The sequence below is a fragment of the Vigna umbellata genome, chromosome 1, assembly GCF_029865625.1.
Source record: "Vigna umbellata cultivar VRB3 chromosome 1, Vumbellata_1.0, whole genome shotgun sequence".
Lineage (NCBI taxonomy): Eukaryota > Viridiplantae > Streptophyta > Magnoliopsida > Fabales > Fabaceae > Vigna > Vigna umbellata.
This window is the reverse complement of record NC_142165.1, coordinates 105063570-105083724: the sequence shown is the minus strand read 5'-3', so window position 1 is coordinate 105083724 and position 20155 is coordinate 105063570. Positions and strand designations below refer to the sequence as shown.

Below are 20155 nucleotides of genomic sequence, written 5' to 3'. Positions count from 1 at the left end.
GAAACTTACTCGACCACTTCCACTTAATCTAAAATACCAACAATTTCACACAGTTCAGACCTAACTCAAAGCATGCAACTAGAGTTTGGTTCGCAGAAACAGAAGAGAAGAACGTTTTCAGGAACGAGAACTCACCAGTCACAGAATTCAAACTTGATCGGTTCAAATGAAAGCTTACAGCTCCGAGAATAATCCTACGGTTTCTGAAATGGAATCAAAGATTCTGGTGGTGAGTGATCGTAGAGAGAAGATGGAAAGGGTTTAGAGAGAAGCTGGAGAAAAGAAATGGTTAGGGTTTCGTGAGGAAGAAGATGAAAGCTTGAATTGAAGTGAAGCGTATCAGAGAAATTATTTTCTCTTCCTCGCCAGCCAGCCATGCATTCACGCACTGCCACATGGTTTTCCACTAACGTTTTAGAAGCTTCTGACGTGACAGTAGAGTGACAGCGCATGCAGAGGGTAAAAATTTCCTTCCTCTACGCAGAACCAACGTCCAATCCACTGCATGCCACTTGTTTCCCACCAAGCTTTCCGGAACGCTCCCTTAGTGACACATGGCAGGCGCATGCAGATTGGTTTTGACGTGTCAAAACGTGTTTAATGGTGATTAAAGAGTGGATTTTGGTGCGTTAATTATTTAGGGCTTCACAATCTCCCTAACTACAAAAATTTTCGTCCTCGAAAATTCTAAAACTTACCAGTTAAACAATTGAGGGTACAGCTCCTTCATGGCCTCTTCAACCTCCCATGTTGAGTCTCCAGTCCTCGCATCCCACACCACCTTCACCAGATTAACTTGTTTTCCCTTGTAGAGCTGGATACGACTATCTTCCACTCGGACTGGTTGCATTTCCAGGGTTCGGTTTGGACGAAGCTGAACGTCTTCCAACTCCAGTACGTGTGATGGATCAGATATGTATTTGCGGAGCTGAGAAACGTGAAAGACTGGATGCAGGTTGGACAGTTGAGGTGGTAGGGCTAGTTCATACGCAACTGATCCAATCTTCTTCAGAATCTGATAAGGCCCTACAAACTTGGGTGAAAGCTTCTTTGGACGGAGAACTCTCCCCACTCCAGTGATTGGATTTAATCTGAGAAACACGTGATCTCCAGCAGCGAACTCCAAGGGTCTTCTCCTCTTATCAGCATAGGATTTCTGCCTGCTTTGAGACGTCTTCAGTCGTTCTTGAATTAGTTTCACCTTCTCGGTTGTTTGCTGAATTAACTCTGGTCCAGTGAAAACGTTCTCGCCTTCTTGGAACCAACACAAAGGTGTTCGACACTTCCTTCCATAAAGAGCTTCAAACGGAGCCATCCCTATGCTTGCTTGAAAGCTGTTGTTGTACGTGAATTCAACGAGCGGCAGAACTTCATCCCAAACTCCCACATGATCTAGGACGCACGTCCTCAATAAATCCTCAAGTGTCTGGATGGTTCGCTCAGATTGGCCATCCGTCTGAGGGTGATATGCAGAACTCATTCGTAGTTGACTTCCCAACTCGCCTTGCAACGATTGCCAAAAACGAGACGTGAATCTCGTGTCTCGGTCTGAAATGATACTCGAAGGAACTCCATGCAAGCGAACGATCTCCTTCACGTACAACTTTGCCAGATTCGTCATTGACATTTTCAAGTTAACTGCTAGGAAGTGAGCGCTCTTAGTTAACCTATCTATGATCACCCAAATCGAGTCATGGTTTCTGACTGTGCGCGGTAGATGGGTCACAAAATCCATAGAAATACTGTCCCACTTCCATTCTGGAATCTCCAATGGCTGCAGCAATCCACCTGGTCTTTGGTGTTCGACCTTCGCACGTTGACAGGTTAAACAAGAAGATACAAAACGTGCAATGTCACTCTTCATTCCAGGCCACCAAAATGATGAACGTAGATCCTGATACATCTTAGTCATGCCTGGATGCATGCTAAGACGGCTATGATGTCCTTCCTCCATTATAATCCTCTTCAGCTCACCATCGTTTGGAACGCAAGTTCTATCCATATAGCGCAGTAAGCCATCCGTACCAATATTGAATTCCTTAGCCTGATCTGTGCCGAGCGCACTCAATATCTTAGTCAATTCCTCATCTTCACGCTGCTTCACTCTGATCTGCTCAAACACATCACTGGAAAGTACCAGGTTACAGCATCTAATCACGTTCGCTCCCAAATCGAACCGTAACCTTAGATCTCTAAAACTTTCTACCAAACTCAGCTCCTTCACCATCATTGCCGAGACTCTCACAGCCTTCCTACTCAAGGCATCAGCCACCACGTTTGCTTTTCCAGGATGATATAACAGCTCGAACTCATAATCTTTCAAGAACTCCAGCCACCTCCTTTGCCTCATATTCAATTCCTTTTGATCAAAGAGATACTTGAGACTCTTGTGATCACTAAATACTTGAAACGTTGCTCCATACAGATGATGTCTCCATATTTTCAATGCAAACACGACTGCTGCCAGCTCCAAGTCGTGGGTGGGGTAATTCTTCTCGTGGATCTTCAACTGCCTAGAAGCGTACGCTACTACCTTCCTTTCCTGCATCAGTACACAGCCCAAACCTTGAAACGACGCATCACAATATACTTCAAAAGGTTTGGTCGTGTCTGGAATGACCAACACTGGGGCGCTCGTTAATCTCCTCTTCAATTCCTGGAAACTCTCCTCACAACGATCAGTCCATGCAAACGGCTGATCTTTCCTGGTGAGATAAGTCAGAGGGGCTGCTATCTTAGAAAATCCCTCAATGAACCGTCTATAGTAGCCCGCGAGCCCCACGAAGCTTCTAACCTCTGTGACCGAACGTGGGCGCTCCCAATCCAGCACTGCTTTCACCTTGGCTGGATCCACTGCAATCCCTCCTGCAGAAACGACGTGCCCCAAGAACTGGATTTCCTTCATCCAGAATTCACACTTTGAACGCTTGGCATACAATTCTTTCTCCCTCAACACTCCCAAGACGATTCTCAAGTGATCTTCATGCTCTTCAACGTTCTTGGAGTAGACCAGGATGTCGTCAATGAACACTACAACAAACTTATCCAGATACGGTCTGAAAATCCTGTTCATGTAGTCCATGAAGATTGCAGGTGCGTTCGTCACTCCAAAGGGCATCACCACATATTCATAATGACCATAACGAGACCGAAACGCTGTCTTATGAATATCTCCCTCCTTCACTCTAATCTGGTGGTAGCCCGAACGTAGATCAATCTTCGAAAATATGCACGCACCTTGCAACTGATCCAGCAGGTCGTCTATCCTTGGAAGGGGATACTTGTTCTTGATGGTCAGCTTATTCAGTTGCCTATAATCAATGCAGAGTCGAGAGCTGCCATCCTTCTTCTTAACTAACAACACAGGAGCTCCCCATGGTGAAGCACTTGGCCTGATGAACTTCTTATCCATCAATTCTTCAATCTGCATTTTTAACTCAGCCAATTCTGCTGGTGCCATCCTATAAGGTTGAACCGAGATGGGTGCAGCAGTGGTCACCAAGTCGATCGTGAACTCGACCTCACGGATAGGAGGTAGACCAGGAACTTCATCCGGAAAGACATCCGGGAATTCATCTACTACCGTTCGTCCTCCACTGCTCTCGTTATTGGACGAACGCTCAATTTCGCTGTCTTCATACGTCAGGATCAGAAAACAGCTCGCTCCTTCCATGATGTCCTCCTTCAACTGACCACGATCAACAGATAATTCTTCCTCCTCCTCTCCTGGAAAGACCAACTCCTTATTTCCACAATCAATGATGATCCGATTGGTGGCCAACCAATCCATCCCCAGAATTACTTCTAAGTCTTGAAGGGGTAAGCAAATGAGGTTGACCTTATATCTACGCCCCTCAACTTCTATTGGACATCTCACACAAACTGTGGACGTCTTAATCCCACCAGCCGCTGGGGTTGACACCACCAGGTCGAACTGTAATTCACTCTCCACTAACCCAAGCTTCTCAACGCATGCCTTCGAGATGAAGGAATGAGTTGCACCCGAATCATACAACACACCACAAGGCTTTCCAAACAACAAGCAAGTGCTGGTGATGAGCGTACCTGAACGAGCGGCCTCAGCACCAGTAATCGCATACACTCTCCCCGTAGCTTGTGCACGTCCACCTCTGCCTTGTTGAGCTCTCCCAGCGTTCGGCGGTCTCATTGCCGCACGTCCTCCCACACTGCACTCGTTCTCCAAGTGCCCATTCCTTCTGCACTTAGTACAGTATTTTCCCCCATTCAGTTGAGGACAAGCCCACCGAAGATGTGGTCCTCCACACTGGAAACATGCTACATTCCTTGACTGTCCAGACTGTTCGACAGTAGTCAAGGCTTGGGATCCACTCGCGTTGCCTGCTGGACGAGCGTAAGGGGATCCTCTCTGATTTACATTCCCCTTCGAGACAATCGGCCCCCTTACTGTTTGTTGTTTCTTCAAACGTTCCGCCTCTGCCAAATTCTTCTCCAACACCTTAGCCCTCTCAACCATGGCAGGGAATGTTCGGATACACAAACTGGAAATTACCACCTTCAGATCACTGCGTAGACCGCTCTCAAATTTTCTGCACTGCCACTCCTCACTAGTGGCCATTGTATTGAAGCGAATCAAGTGTTTAAACTTGTTCGTATATTCCGAAACTGACATTCCTCCTTGGACGAGCTGTAGAAACTCAACCTCCTTGGCAAAACGGACACTGTCAGGGAAATATTCCTCATAGAACTTGTTTCTAAATACTTCCCAAGTAATCTGCTGTTGAGCGTCCATCAGAATGGCTCTGGCACTCGCCCACCAATGGCTCGCCTCTCCAGTTAACAAGTATTCAGTGTAGGCCAAGCGGTTCTCATCTGGACACCTCTTGGCATTGAATATCCTTTCCATATCCCTCAGCCACTGGTCAGCTTCGTCTGGAAGACACTTTCCACTAAACTTGGCAGGGTGATGCTGAAGGAAACTCTCCAAACTCCATTCAGCATTCGGTTGGGCAACGTTTGAAGAGGATGCTCCAGGCGCACCTCTAGTTGCAGCCAAGATCTCCATTAACTGCCTTTGCGTGTTTTCAGAGTTGACACGCGAGGCCTCCAAACCTTGCATAGCAGCTTGGTTTTGCTGCATCAGGGTGGCGTTCTGTTCCAGCAACGTGGTGTTCTGTTGATGCAGCCGTTCAACTACGGTTTCCAACAACCTAGTGCTGCTGGACGTATCGGACTCACTCGGTTGGGGAGGTGGAGGGAGTCTAGGCGCCATTCGTCCTCTGATTCATCAGAAAACTAGCGTCAGAATTGTTCAAAAGTTAAATGAGCAATAACTCATCCAGTACATAACAAGCACACAACGAAAACAAAGTATGCTCATAACCCTACATGTCCTTTGATAGAACAAAACTGCTCTGATACCAATAAATGTAACATCCCAATAAATAGTAACTACCATTAATTAGAATTAATTACAATTAACAGTAATCAGTCATCAGTCTTTACAACTAAACAAGAGACAGAAACCGAACGGCTATAAGTTCCAGCGATTACAAAGTCGAGCCCCAAAGTAAACAACGAAAGCTAAAAACGAACGGTTTTACAATACAATAACCGAACGTCCAAAACGCTAATAAAACTACTAACAGCTACTAAGAACGAGCGAGCTACTGCTCGGCTTTAACTTCCACTTCGACCAGGTTGGCGTCTTCCAAATTTTCTTCTTCCAACATAGCATCAAGTGGCGCCTCCCCATCTGCTCACATCCACAACGGATGATCATTGCATTGACAAGACGGACATACATCAACAGTAGACAACACAAGGAGAGTGCAAGGGTAAGCTTAGGTAATTTAATTCATACATATCACATACAATTTAACACACGCATTTAACACACAAGACATGCATCAATACGTCTAAGCTTAATATAAATCATCCAGCTATCCTAAGACAGACCGTCCGGACTGTGTGAATCCAAGTAACCGCAGGCGTTCATGCACCCGGTTGGTGTAGTAACTGGGACCCTCATCAGCTGCCAACCGAGGTTAACCCTATTAGCCTCCTGCCATTCCCACGCATGACCTACCCTCCTCTACATGAGGAGAGCACTCACGGAATATCAGGATGATCAGCCATCAGCGATTTTTCCTTGGTCACACTTTACCATTCAACATAATCATTCATAGAGACGTTCCTCCTTGGAACGCTCGTTCAAATTCCAAAATCATAACCTCATCTCAAATATGGTTCGCACATTTCACAATTCACTCATCATCATACTTTCATTCTTAGTTACACTTCTTTAAAATTACGAACGTTAATTTACTGTATAGACGAACGCTATTTAGAAATCAGGACGAACGCTATTTAGAAATCAGGACGAACGCTATTTAGAAATCAGGACGAACGCTATTTAGAAATCAGGAGTTATTCGGTTTGTACGAGCGCTGAATAGGGGACTTTGCGCGATTTAGAACGGACGCTCATTATAAAGCCGAGCGTTATTTTGGACGAACGCTTGGTATAACACCGTGCGCCGTAGAACTTTCGACTGAAGGCCGAACGCTATCAGAGACGAACGCTCGACATAAGGTCGAACGCTAGCAAAGACGCACGCTCGACATAAGGTCGAACGCTAGCAAAGACGCACGCTCGAACTAAGGTCGAACGCTAGCAAAAACGCACGCTCGACATAAGGTCGAACGCTAGCAAAGACGCACGCTCGACATAAGGTCGAACGCTACATATTGTTTACCTTTCTGAACGAACGTTCGGTTTAAGACCGAACGCCACTTAGGACGAACACTCAATTTTAGCATTTCAATTGGGGACGCTCGTTTTAAGACAGAATTCTTTCCAAATGAAAGAATTTAACTCTAATCCAAATTTAGAGAAAACGAAACGGTAAATGACCGTACAAGGACGAGCGTAATTGATCAATCAGAGAACATAATACTTTCCAGACTTTTCAGTTTACAATGACTTTACAGATTTTCATAGCTTATGATTTCTCTCCACCATAATTCTCATACATTCCAACATTCATATTATCATCTCATAACATACAGAAATCATTCATTTTCCAAATCATACGTTTCATTCTCAGCATATAGTTCAAACAATATCATTCATATCCATCCATTTCACAGTACTCGTTCATGCATACTTAAATATCATACAGTTCATACATCCAGTACAGTTTCATGCTTTCACACACAACATACAAGTATAAGTTAAATTACTAAAGCTTCCCTTACCTGGTTCAGTAGTGAACTTCCAACTGCTAGGGTTTCACTCTCGCTCTCACAGCTTTCTATCCAGAAACTTACTCGACCACTTCCACTTAATCTAAAATACCAACAATTTCACACAGTTCAGACCTAACTCAAAGCATGCAACTAGAGTTTGGTTCGCAGAAACAGAAGAGAAGAACGTTTTCAGGAACGAGAACTCACCAGTCACAGAATTCAAACTTGATCGGTTCAAATGAAAGCTTACAGCTCCGAGAATAATCCTACGGTTTCTGAAATGGAATCAAAGATTCTGGTGGTGAGTGATCGTAGAGAGAAGATGGAAAGGGTTTAGAGAGAAGCTGGAGAAAAGAAATGGTTAGGGTTTCGTGAGGAAGAAGATGAAAGCTTGAATTGAAGTGAAGCGTATCAGAGAAATTATTTTCTCTTCCTCGCCAGCCAGCCATGCATTCACGCACTGCCACATGGTTTTCCACTAACGTTTTAGAAGCTTCTGACGTGACAGTAGAGTGACAGCGCATGCAGAGGGTAAAAATTTCCTTCCTCTACGCAAAACCAACGTCCAATCCACTGCATGCCACTTGTTTCCCACCAAGCTTTCCGGAACGCTCCCTTAGTGACACATGGCAGGCGCATGCAGATTGGTTTTGACGTGTCAAAACGTGTTTAATGGTGATTAAAGAGTGGATTTTGGTGCGTTAATTATTTAGGGCTTCACACTTATCATATATAATAGTTAATGAGTACGCTAAATTGACCTCACGTTTTGCATTTAATATTACTCGGAAACCGTTTGGTAGGGCACTTATGATTTGTCCAATGTGAAAGTGAATCGGAACGATGGATGTTGTCTACTGACAACGTTTGACAAAACTAAGAAGGATTTTGAGAAAAGTGAGCATTATTGTTTACCACTGAAGATGAAAGTGATAAGGTGGTTCAATATTTAAATAATGCATCCAAAATTCCTTTTGGAATCTTCGTCGTCACACGTTTACACTGGTTTTGTAGTGAAATGAGAAAGTAAAATAAAAATGGAGCACACTGTAAGTTAAAAATTGGGTGCGAAATTTGAATTATATGACCTAATTAAGTGAATATTTGTTGTTAGTCAAAAAAACATGTTCAATGTCTGTTATACAGTTTGCGTGTCTGAAAGGTTCATCCAGCTAACGACACCACACACATAATTTCAGAATTAAATTAAGAATGCATTAATGGTTGTCAATTACAGGCTGCAATTATATGCTGTTAGTTTCACTTAATCTTTTATATGCAATTATTCAATATTCATTCTTCACCGACACTCTTAAATACCCATTTTCAAATATTAAAATGTAAGATTTAACAAGCTCCATTAAACTTGTAACAATTTCACTTTGAAAAAGTATATAAATTAACTAGTTTTTGTGCCGTGTTTTTTAGATTTTAATTTTTTTATTATTGTGATAAATAAATTTAATTATATTTAGATAAAAATTAAATCGTAGTATACGATAAGTATCATCCATAAACATATAATATTAAATATCATCACTGTATCTACTTTCAAAATGTTTTTTCTATTTCTATATATAATACTTTTTTCAGAAGGGATGTTTTTTTATTACTTTTTTAAAATTATACAGTGCATTAATTATTCCTTACCACAATATCACTATTATTTAGTTACAAATTTATATAAAAGTAACAAATATTAAAAAGTAATGATAAAAAATAATTGTCTCTTATTATATTAATTAATTATGAGACACAAACAAACAAATAATGATTAATTTTTAAATATAGAAATATAATAATTGTAAATAAATTTAAATGTCAATAAGGAAATAGTTATTTTTTTCCACGTTAAATTTAGTTGAAAGGAATTAGTTTTTTTTTCCCTTTAACTGAGTATAGGAAACAGTTACAGATATGTAACCATTAGAAATTTAATTTTGTTGCAAATTAAAATAAGTCAAATTATTATTAGCTCATTCTTAATTAATTACAACTAAAAACAAACGCAAAACAGAACCAACATCTTTCCTTAAATATAGAAGCAGCCATGCAATGATTAGGAACAGGAATCATTACACTCCATAAATTGAGTTTTTTTTTTTTTAATTCTCTTCACCAAGAAGAAGAAGAGAAAAGACTAAGAACAACCTATGAAGCAGTGTATATATGTCTGGAGTTCAGGACGCGTAATAAAGGGGAGAGAGAAAAAGTAGTCATTATTAAGAAAAATCAACTATTTGTTACGGAAAGATTAATAAATCTGAGTTGGTTTATAATTTTAATAAATTTTAAATATTATAATTTTATAATAAAATATTTATTAATTTATTACTGAATTGGTCTTTGAAATGATATTTTAATAATAAATAATAACCAAATTAACTAATCATCATCATTATTATTAGAAGTATAATACAGGCACTACAAGTACAAATACAAGTGCAGAAAAAGCTTGGGTGTAACTCTAATGGCGATATTCTCCGAATCGAATCACCATCACAACGCTTCCGATGGGGTGTCCCAGCGAGTCAACAGCCCGCGGTTCTCCGGCCCAATGACTCGCCGCGCCCACTCCTTCAAGCGCAACACTGACGGCGCCAACTCCAACGGCGGCTCCGGTGAGGTTGAGCTCCAAATCAACTCGCCCAGATCGGAAGAGGCGTCGGAGGGTGTTCCAGTGGGGAGGCACAGTCACAATCACGTGACCCAGAGAGTGCATGTGAGGGGGCTGTTGAAGAAGCCCCTTGCTTCCATTGTTGAGGATTTGGGGTTTAGGGAAAAGAAGAAAATTGGGCACTTGATGTTCTTGGCGTTCTGTGGGTTGTGCATCTTCATTGGTGTTCTCAAGATATGTGCCACTGGCTGGCTTGGATCTGCCATTGAAAGAGCTCAATCAGATAAGGTTGGTTAGTTGGCATCATATTTTACTCTGCTACTGCCTCCTGTCAATCGACATTCTTTGATCATGTTATTGTAAATTTCTTACTGCGATGAAAGTTCTTCAAGTTTTAGGAAGACTGCTGTCAATATTTAACTTGGGAAAGGAGCTGAATTTTATAGTGTTTATTAGTTTGTTTTTGAGTGGAGACTCTATTTATTTATTATGCTTATTGTGGATCTATTTTTGTTGCTGCAGAAGGTTCGAGTTAATTACTTAAATTAGATTTTCTTTCATCCGATCTAGAATTCAGGTTGATATTTTTTAATTTGAAATTTTGGTGTGATTTATAGGAAATCTTGTGTTTCAGGTGCAAAACAGTATAATTTCCTTAAAATAATGGGATTTCTTATTCAACCTTTTCATTTGCAACTTGTTCTGAAACTGGGCAATTGTGCTTTTTTCTTTGAGTACTTTTGTGAGTACTAGTTATTTACTTTTGTGTTTGAAACTATCTGATTTTTTGTGAGCTACTGGGTTGTTTGGAATAGCAGGGGAGCCCCACTTTCTTAACTGTTACATAATATTTTATCATTTTAACACTTAAAGTAAAGTGGAAAACCCAATTAAGTTTAGTTTTGATTTTTTATGTGCTGCACTCTGTCTACTTTGTGGGAGCCTCGTCTTTTGCACTAGGCTGTGAATTTATGGCTGTTAACCATAGACAGCTACTCTTATTCTACCCCATTGTGAAAATAATCTACGTAGAGATTAAGAAGTAGATTGATATATCATGATCCGATTTCCGACTAGGTGCTTGTATCCTTTTGCGTTACAACATTAATATTTGTAGGGTGTGGGGATTGTGTTTGCATTTCTTATCTTACCTAGTAAATTATTTTACCATTTTATCAGGAACTGCCTGACTCCATTGCTAGTCTAAATCTAATGGACAAAAGCTCCCTTGGTTATGCATATAGGGGGGGAGCAAGTGATGTTGAACGAACATTAAAAACATTAGCAACGGGAGTAGGTGGCAGCCATACTGCCATGGCTGAAGTAAGTCTCAAATCTGTATCTCAAGTTTATTGACTTAATTATGTTTGGTTTTCAAATGATTCAAGGAAGTACATGAAATGGAAAAAAGGGTAATTTATAGGCCTATTCAAACATGTCTTTGTCTTTTCGTTTATAAAAGTCTGCTTTTTATTTAGGATCCAGGGATCTGGTCTAAGCCCAACAGTGACAATTTCACCCAATGCATAGATCTTCCAAGTAATCGTAAAAGTATGAAGTTATATTATCAAGTATACTTCTTTCTCTCGTCATGCAATAGGTTATTCCAAGATTTTTCTCTTCTCACTTTTGACATTCTCTTTTGCCAGAGCTAGATGCAAAGGTCAACGGCTACATTCTAGTAAATGCAAATGGTGGTCTGAATCAGATGAGATTTGGGGTCTGGCTGTGTTGATTTCTGATGGTACATAATAGAAAGTTTGGCTGCAATAACCTGATTTCTTCTCAATATACATTTGATTGCAGATATGCGATATGGTTGCTGTTGCTAAGATTATGAAGGCAACGCTTGTTCTTCCTTCTCTTGATCACACCTCCTATTGGGCTGATGATAGGTTTTTTTCCTTTCCCTTTCCTACTATGCAGTTAGATATGTCCTTGTTTCTTGCAAGCCTAAAGCAATATTTAGTTTCAATCAATGCTAATTATATGTACGAATTGATATATGATTCAGATTACGTGTGTAAGCAAGTTACCCACAAACCCACCCAACCCAACCCCAATTACATTTTTGTGTATTTGTTGAGTATTTTGTAGTGCAACCAATTAGAAATGGTTTGGGTTATGGGTCCGTGACTGAACCCATGTACTTAATAAATATACAATGAGAATATTAATTGTTTAACAATTTTATCATTATGTTTTTATGTTTTATGATATGAATATGGTTTAGGTATGTGCTATAATTATTGTGTTGCCTTATGATATTGAGAAGTGTTGACAATTTTTTTTAGTAAAATGTGATATTAATTACTCAACTTGATGATTAACTCAATCATGCCCAATTATGATTGAATTGAGTTGTGTTTTCTAGATAAAAAAAATGTAAACCCAGCCCAACCAAATGAAATTTATTTGGGATGGGTAAAAAAATAGATTAAATTCAACTCACCCAGGTCACTGACACCCCCTTCTTGGAGTGTTATTTTTGTTCAAATCATGCAGCAGCTTAGAACTTCGGCTGATTAATTATGTCCAAGAGATGTGGGAATACAGCATTATTCCTTTGGTACTTTTGTAACATTATTTTAGAAGTATGCAATCCATTGCTATCATACAATCAACATCTTTTTGTGGACAATTATCACAAGTTTGTCTTTAATAGAAAGGGTGTTGGCAGAAAGATCTAACTGGTTTTCCTAATCTCTCCTTCATGTATTCTCCCTTTCGTTATAGTTTTTTAACTTATTAAGTGATGAGTTTCCATTCTCTTGTTGAATACTTTCTGGTCTACAACTTAATTGGTTTAATATATGTGCAGTGGCTTCAAGGATTTGTTTGATTGGAAGTATTTTATTCATATGCTGAAGGATGATGTACACATAGTTGAGAAATTACCTCATGCTTATGCTGGAATTGAGCCTTTCCCAAAAACTCCAATATCTTGGTCCAAGGTCCACAAAACTTTTCAACTGCGATTACTTCTTTTTCAAATCTGGAATAGTATGTCTGATTAATTGATTCTTGCTTTCTTATTGAAGTTGGTCATCCGTCCACATGGTCTTTTTGGTAGCCAGTTATGTTTTTAAGAAAAATGAAAACATCACTATCAACTCTCATTATGAATGGCATTGTATCATAACGTTTGAATTTTATTCACACAATACCATTGTGCTCCTTCATTATATTTCTAATAACCATGGTTAAATATATACATAATGTTTATGTACAGGTTCCTTATTATAAGACTGAGGTTCTTCCCCTCCTAAAGCAGCACAAAGTGATCTATTTCACTCATACCGATTCCAGGCTTGCCAATAATGACATTCCACATTCCATACAGAAACTAAGATGCCGTGTAAATTACAGAGCACTGAAGTATTCAGCTCCAATTGAGGAATTTGGAAACACGCTAGTATCTAGGATGCAACAGAATGGAAGTTCGTATCTTGCCCTTCATTTGAGGCAAGTTACAATTTAATATTCTGATACAAATGTATGCTGGATTTTTTCCTTCTTCTCTCTTCTACTTTTTATCGTTATGCATTCATATGAAGGGTTAGGGTGGAGGTTAAGATCTAACTGCATAGAATAGCTTTTGTTGTATGGTTCTCCCAAGTTGCTTATCAATTGCTATTTAGACCTTTTCACCATATCTCTTAATTTCAAAGGGATGGTTGACATTAGGGGTTAAACAGTCAAGCCAAGCCATTTCGAACCCCTGAAGCTTGGGTTTGACTTGTGAAAAAAAAATTGGACGTGGTTCATTTGTTTAAACAGCCTAATTGAAAGCTTGAACTTGTGAAAGAAACAAAGTTTGAGCTTAGCTTGTTTAGTTCATTTATAATTTAGTTAATATGCTTTTATGAAGATTTTTGTTTATTAATATAATATTTAATAGCTATATTAACACTAGATAACTATTTATTAATATAAAAATGTGTTTGACATGTGATATGTGAAATTAAAAACTTTTAGACTATTACATTTTCATAATTTTGTAAATAAAAAAGGGGAAAGTGTGTTTTCGTATTTCAAATGTATTAAATATGTTTTCCAAAAACTTCTGGTATTATTTTTATTCCTTGTCCATCAAAATTTATACATAGTACTATTTAGTTATTTGTTTTTGTTAGTAATAGTAATTATACCAAAACATTTCATGAATACGATTTTGACCTTTTAACTTTACAATTAAAGTAATTTTTGTTAAATGTATAATTAACACCATTTATAATTTCTGAGAAACTTATAAAATATGTTTAAATTTTAGAGGGAGGAAATTAATATGAATTTTTTAAGATGTAATTAGTATTTTAAGAACTTTCCAGGCATACAAAATGTATTTTGTCCTAAAAAATTATAACTTATTTCATAAGCAATATATAAATAACAAAGATCAATAAAATATATCAAATTTTTGCGTTGAAAAATAATGTTTAATACTAAGTACCACTCAGTATTAATATATGTGTATATATATATATATATATATATATATATAAATATATGTTGGAAGTCTCACATCAACTAGAGAAATATATATGTTGGAAGTCTTACATCAACTAGAAATAAAGTCAATTTAGAGTATATAAGTGGGTGCAAACATCATTTTACTAGCCGGTTTTGTGGGGTTGCATCAACTAGAGATAAGGTCAATTTAGAGTATATAAGTGGGTGCAAACATCATTTTACTAGCCGGTTTTGTGGGGTTGAGTTAGGCTTAAAGCTCACTTCTTAACATGGTATCAGAGCCAAGTTAGAGCCTATCGATGGGATGTGTTGGAAGTCCCATATTGACCTCATCTTATAAGCCAGTTTCCGGTTTTGGGGGTTGAGTTAGACTTAAACTCACACTTGGATTCCCAACAATCTCCCCCTCAAGGGTGAGTCCCTTCCACATTGGTACACTCCCCCTCCAGCGGAAGCATTCCAACCACGAGTACCCCTTTGTACCGCCATTCACCTCAATGAGACACGCTTATCTGGAACCCTTCGCCAAGAAGACTTTTGATACAGGAATCATTATACTCGTTTGAGCCGGTCACCAATACGAACCATTGGCTCTGATACCATTGTTTATATATATATATATATATATATATATATAAGACAGATAGAGATGTAGATCATGTTTAAAGAGCTATTTCTTATCCTAACCTTTCATTTCCTTCTAATCTAACTTTATGTGATTAAGGGGAGCTTTTGAAAGTTTAATATCAATCTTGAGTTTGTTTGTTTAACTAAATAAATGAGTTTGAACAAGTAATTAACTAGTTTTCCTCGGCCATCTTGATCATGGAAATTTTGAACCCGGACAGATTTTGTGCAAGTTTAGAACTGCTTTTTTTTTTTTTAATGAAAGTCAAAGATTTGGACCCTACAGTTGTTGGCTGTATAATTAAATTGTCATCAATGTCTATTTCAGATTGAATCAGATGTTAAACCTGCTTCCATATTTTTGGATGATATGCGCTTAGAGTTTAATTAACTGGTACACTGAATCAGATTCTATAAGTTGTCTCACGGAATAAGGATCCGAAGCATTACCTAGTTTTGCACTCCTTTGATGATCTTAACGCAGAAGATATTTGTATTTTTGTCAAGTTTAAATAAATATCTTACTTCTAACCTTACACTATTGCAATCTGTTATAGATATGAGAAGGATATGCTTGCATTTACAGGATGCAGTCATAATTTGACTGCAGAAGAAGATGAAGAACTGAGACAGATGCGATATGAAGTCAGTCACTGGAAGGAGAAGGAGATTAATGGGACTGAGAGGAGATTGCTAGGAGGTTGTCCATTAACTCCAAGGGAAACTTCCCTATTGCTTAAAGCATTGGGTTTTCCATCACACACCAGGATTTATCTAGTAGCTGGAGATGCATTTGGAAGAGGGAGTATGAAATATCTCAAGGATGATTTCCCCAACATTTTCTCTCATTCCTCTCTGTCCTCTGAAGAAGAGTTGAATCCTTTCAAGAATCATCAGAACATGTTGGCCGGTATAGACTATGTTGTCGCCCTAAAGAGTGACGTTTTTCTTTACACTTATGATGGAAATATGGCAAAGGCGGTACAAGGTCATAGGCGCTTTGAAAACTTCAAGAAGACCATCAATCCAGACAAGTAATGTATTCCTAACCTGTTTCTTTATTATGTGGAACATGATGATTTGATGATATGCATTTTAGATCTGTGTTAACTGATTCTTCATTCTCACTAATTTATTTCAATGGTTGATGCAGGATGAATTTTGTTAATCTTGTTGATCAGTTGGATGAAGGAAAATTTTCATGGAAAAAGTTTAGCTCCAAGGTCAAAAAACTGCACGAAGACCGAATTGGTGGTCCATACCGAAGGGAACCTGGAGAATTTCCAAAGCTGGAGGAAAGTTTTTATGCGAATCCTCTGCCAGGATGTATTTGTGAAACAAGATAGCAGTAGAGACGCCACTCAAGGTTGTCTGTCTTATGATGTCATGGCAGAGCTACAATCAAAAGACACAAACTATCTGATATATTCCATACTTCCGTCTTGAGGAGATAGCAATGTGCTCGGCTGTCTGGTAAGGTGCTATGATTTCCTGGCTGTTGGGATAAGATTATAAATAGCCAAGGTGGGGGGATAAGAAACTGAGATTCCTAGCAGCAGTATTAAATTTAAGGATCGAGCACGGGCAGGCCAGAGTATACACTGTCAATACATGCAATAGAAATTAAACACCGTACCTTTTTAAGCAGACCTCATCTCTAACCACACTTATGAATGGTTTTTCTTTCTTTCTAGATTATATTTTATTCATTGCTTGTACTAATAGCAGGAGAAGGGGGTGGGACTGAATAAGTTGTATTCTTGTTGTACAATAAGATTAAAGAATAGAAATCTAGTTTCATCGATTTTTTAAACTGGTTTCTTTAGAAAAGTAATACTAGGAATGTACTCTTTTAATATATTTCTTCTCATAAATTGTTTATTGCGAGAAACTCATGGAGTCCACTAAATGAAGCTGAAGTCTTTATGTTAAAGTTTTGGCTTAGAGTCCTTTGAACTCTCCATTATAAAATAACTGTCTCTGAAGCTGATAATACACCTGTAAAAAAAAAACTCAATTAATATAAAATCAGTAAAAAAAATCTTCAGCTGTCAACTACTTGTGTCTCTAGGTGGTACTTTATTTATTATTTTTTATTATATGTGGTTTAAAAAGGTTAAAAAAAACTATTATGTTGAAAGAAAAGAAAGTAGAATGGCTATTGTTTTAGGATAGAGGGAGTGCATCTTGAAAAGGCGAGTCAGACATTTTTTTCTAAATAATGAAAAGGGTGTAAAAAAAACTTCATTAGACATTATCTTGTTAGTACCTCACCCCCATCACTCTGGTGCTGAACAGTTAAGTATCTATAAAATACGTTAAAACAACTCATTGAATTTCTTTTTACCTAGTGGGTTGACAGAACATGTATTTTATTTAAAATAATGTTTAAGATTCTAGCAAGTTTGAATAAACATAGCAGAACTATGGTAACAAAACACTCCTTATTACTGTATAGAATAGAAGACCCCTGTACTTAGTAAGAAGTGGGCTTCATGCATTTTCTGAAAAAGCCAAGTTTAAATTTTTACATTGTTGGATTGCAAGTGCATGTCAAAATTTTACAATCATTATTCATAAAAATACACACGAGAAAAGGCCACATATTAAAGTCATCTCAGCTCAATTTTCTGAAGTACGAAATCATCTGCCTTCAACTGAAACTTGATAACAATAAAAATCACAATAACAACCAAATCGCCTCAAGTTTTATTCTCAACTACAAAGCTTGCTCAAAGAAGAGTCCTACCTACACATGCATACTAAATCCAAATGTAGACCCAGGCGATAAATCAACTTAAACATGAGATACAACATGCTTGAGTTCAGTCTCTAACATGGATAACTACCCATGGTTTAGCCTGAACCTCCAAGAACACCCTTAAGCTTCTTCACCAGAGCAGCATCAAGGAAAGTGGTTTCCACTATCAGTGGTGTGGGGAAATTACTTTTGAACAAAGCAAAGTCCAGAATTTGCAGACCAGGGTTGGAGCTACTGAAGCTAACAATAGCCAGGGCTGAAGAACCACCTGCATTGATTTGGAAGTGCAGCAAGCCTTGAGGGAATACCATAACATCCCCCTTATTAAGTTTTTTGATGTAGACAGAGTTGTCAGATGAAATGAATCCTGCCAAAATGCTTCCTTGTATTACAACAAGTAATTCTGAAGCTCCGGGATGAGTATGAAGTGGTATAACTCCACCTCCTGCCAAGTCCAGGCGGGCTGCCGATATTCCAAGGCCATTTACACCAGGAAACTGAGCATCAAATGCAGGTGTCACTGCAGCTTTGATAATATTTGAGGTGTTACCAGCAATGGCAAGGCCACTGTAAGCAAAATCATCTGCTGTGACCTTTGAAGGCTTCTTGCAGGAGTATCCTGCAGGACCAATAGGACCTGCAAGATCTGCCACGCAGAAATCTAGGACAGAAGCATGGGAGAAGGAGAAAAGAGAAAAAACGAGGGAGATAATGAGAATCATCGCTTATTGTAGATTGGAATGCTCTCACCTTAACTTGATGCAGTATTAGTAAAGGTGTTTGGTTGGTTACACTATATATAATTTGAGGGGAGGGTATGGACCTCTCTTCACCATGGCCATTGAATTGTTTCGATATGATTTGATATGGATAGATTTTTCTCACTGATGGCCATAAAGGACATAATTTGAGCTTGGATTGGTGCATGTGAGTGTCAAACTTTTTCGTAGATAACAAGGACCTACTTTTTGTTTGAATGTAGAAGGAACACAGGCATCTTTCGAGTATCTTCTTTTACTCTGATAGATATTATTTCAAGTGCTCTATTTTGCATTCGTGATTACTGGTAATGACCTAAACTAAGATCACTTTCTGGTAATGCTGTTCTTTATAATTCTGCTTCAATCTGTCTTAAGTGAACATTGAACAGCCATGCTCAAGGTGATATTGATATTATGCAGAATTTAGTAACTAACGAAGGAACAGGGATAACAGTAAATGAAAGTACTGGGGTTTAAGGTAAAATGATGATGTTTTCAGTGTTGTATTGTATGAGTATATATCATCCAAATCCAATGGGTTTCATTGGTTCATTTGATTGAAGCATAGTGTAGATACATAGATTATACTTTTTTTTGTTAATTCTTCAACTTTAGTGCTTGAGACATTCTTTGGTAATGTTTCCAATGCTATATATGTCAGAATCAACATTATAACATGGATAAGTTGGAATAATGTCTATTCTTGGACTCTATTGAGTGTTTTTCAAGAAATTGTAAATATTGCTCCTACTCAGATACTTGAAGATTCTAAGTTTCTTTTTTTCTTGTGACCCTTCAAATGGTGGATATGGATTTAAGGCATCAAAGTGTAAAATTGTCAAGGACTAAATAAATAGTGTCTATCAAAATTATCATTTAGTTGAATTTGGTGTTTGCTTTAGGATTTTGGGTGAACTCGTTCAATTTATCTTCCTATTTGAAAAAAGCAGTGTACTTGCCATAATAAACTTCTATCTAAATTTGGAGTCTGAACAACAATTTCTCTTCTAGCATACTCTCAATCATGATCTGCAAGAGTGACACAGTTTCTGTTTACTATTTATGTTATCCAAATAGACACTCATTTTTTCCCTTTCTACTTACAGAAATTTTCACAGACTGTAAATTTAACGTTCATTCCCAGAAACAATAAGAAAATCTGAAAATGACAAACATATGGTGGTCCTCAACAGCATAGCAAAAGAAAGAAATGAAGGGCATAAAAAGACATTTTGACAGCTACCCTTGTTTGTGTGTTAGTGTGGATATTAAGCAAGCACATGTATATGAGGTTGCCATACATTCCCCTTCTTCCAGGGAACCTGGCAAAAGGTCAACTTGGTGTTCCCCGACATGCAACGCAAAGAGTAATGAAGATCTTCATTTATTTTAATCATCTTAGCAATTACCATTCTTTTGGTCAATGGTACCTCGCAAACATATTGCAAATCTGCTACGTTTGTTGGATGCTCCAAGTACTGATAAGGATAAGCATGTCATTGTAAATCAACACTGGTCATTCACTTCTTACCAAATTCAAGAAAAGGGTGGCATTGGTATCACTTTCACTGTCATAATTTGAATTTCCTTGTCGATTGTGTCTGTGAGATGCTGCCAAGAGAACCATTGCAGGACACTGCTACGTTTCTTATATCTGTACAAATTACTGATGAGCTGCCATGCACGT

At 38.3% G+C, this 20155-nt stretch overlaps 3 protein-coding genes across 3 annotated transcripts; 1 reads left to right on the top strand and 2 right to left on the bottom strand.

The window, feature by feature from the left end:
• Positions 1-694: 694 nt before the first annotated feature.
• LOC148207037 (uncharacterized) lies at positions 695-6117 on the bottom strand. The gene is made up of 6 exons (XM_088109424.1): positions 6095-6117; positions 4650-5021; positions 3476-4568; positions 2526-2899; positions 1404-2339; positions 695-1091 (listed from the first exon to the last, which is right to left on the bottom strand). Exons 1-6 carry the CDS (start codon positions 6115-6117, stop codon positions 695-697), a joined length of 3195 nt encoding a protein of 1064 aa, XP_087965550.1.
• Positions 6118-9649: 3532 nt separating this feature from the next.
• LOC124823533 (O-fucosyltransferase family protein) lies at positions 9650-16759 on the top strand. Its single transcript, XM_047295744.2, has 9 exons — positions 9650-10134; positions 11026-11169; positions 11325-11397; positions 11496-11566; positions 11653-11741; positions 12668-12800; positions 13079-13311; positions 15504-15980; positions 16100-16759. Exons 1-9 carry the CDS (start codon positions 9700-9702, stop codon positions 16290-16292), a joined length of 1848 nt encoding a protein of 615 aa, XP_047151700.2. The 5' UTR covers positions 9650-9699; the 3' UTR covers positions 16293-16759.
• An 873-nt stretch (positions 16760-17632) lies between these two features.
• LOC124823534 (auxin-binding protein ABP19a-like) lies at positions 17633-18510 on the bottom strand. The gene has a single exon (XM_047295745.2). The coding sequence runs from the start codon at positions 18427-18429 to the stop codon at positions 17803-17805; it is 627 nt and encodes a 208-aa protein (XP_047151701.1). The 5' UTR covers positions 18430-18510; the 3' UTR covers positions 17633-17802.
• Positions 18511-20155: the final 1645 nt, after the last annotated feature.

Coding starts and splice junctions, on each gene's coding strand:
- LOC148207037 (XM_088109424.1), bottom strand. CDS start 6,117: ATGGCTGATCATCCTGATATTCC. Junction 2,340..2,525: donor CAGGAAAGGAAGGTAGTAGC/GTACGCTTCTAG, acceptor TATGAGGCAAAG/GAGGTGGCTGGAGTTCTTGA. Junction 1,092..1,403: donor CTTGAGGATTTATTGAGGAC/GTGCGTCCTAGA, acceptor CGTGTTTCTCAG/ATTAAATCCAATCACTGGAG.
- LOC124823533 (XM_047295744.2), top strand. CDS start 9,700: ATGGCGATATTCTCCGAATCGAATCACCATCACAACGCTTCCGATGGG. Junction 10,135..11,025: donor AAAGAGCTCAATCAGATAAG/GTTGGTTAGTTG, acceptor CCATTTTATCAG/GAACTGCCTGACTCCATTGC. Junction 15,981..16,099: donor AAGACCATCAATCCAGACAA/GTAATGTATTCC, acceptor TGGTTGATGCAG/GATGAATTTTGTTAATCTTG.
- LOC124823534 (XM_047295745.2), bottom strand. CDS start 18,429: ATGATTCTCATTATCTCCCTCGTTTTTTCTCTTTTCTCCTTCTCCCAT.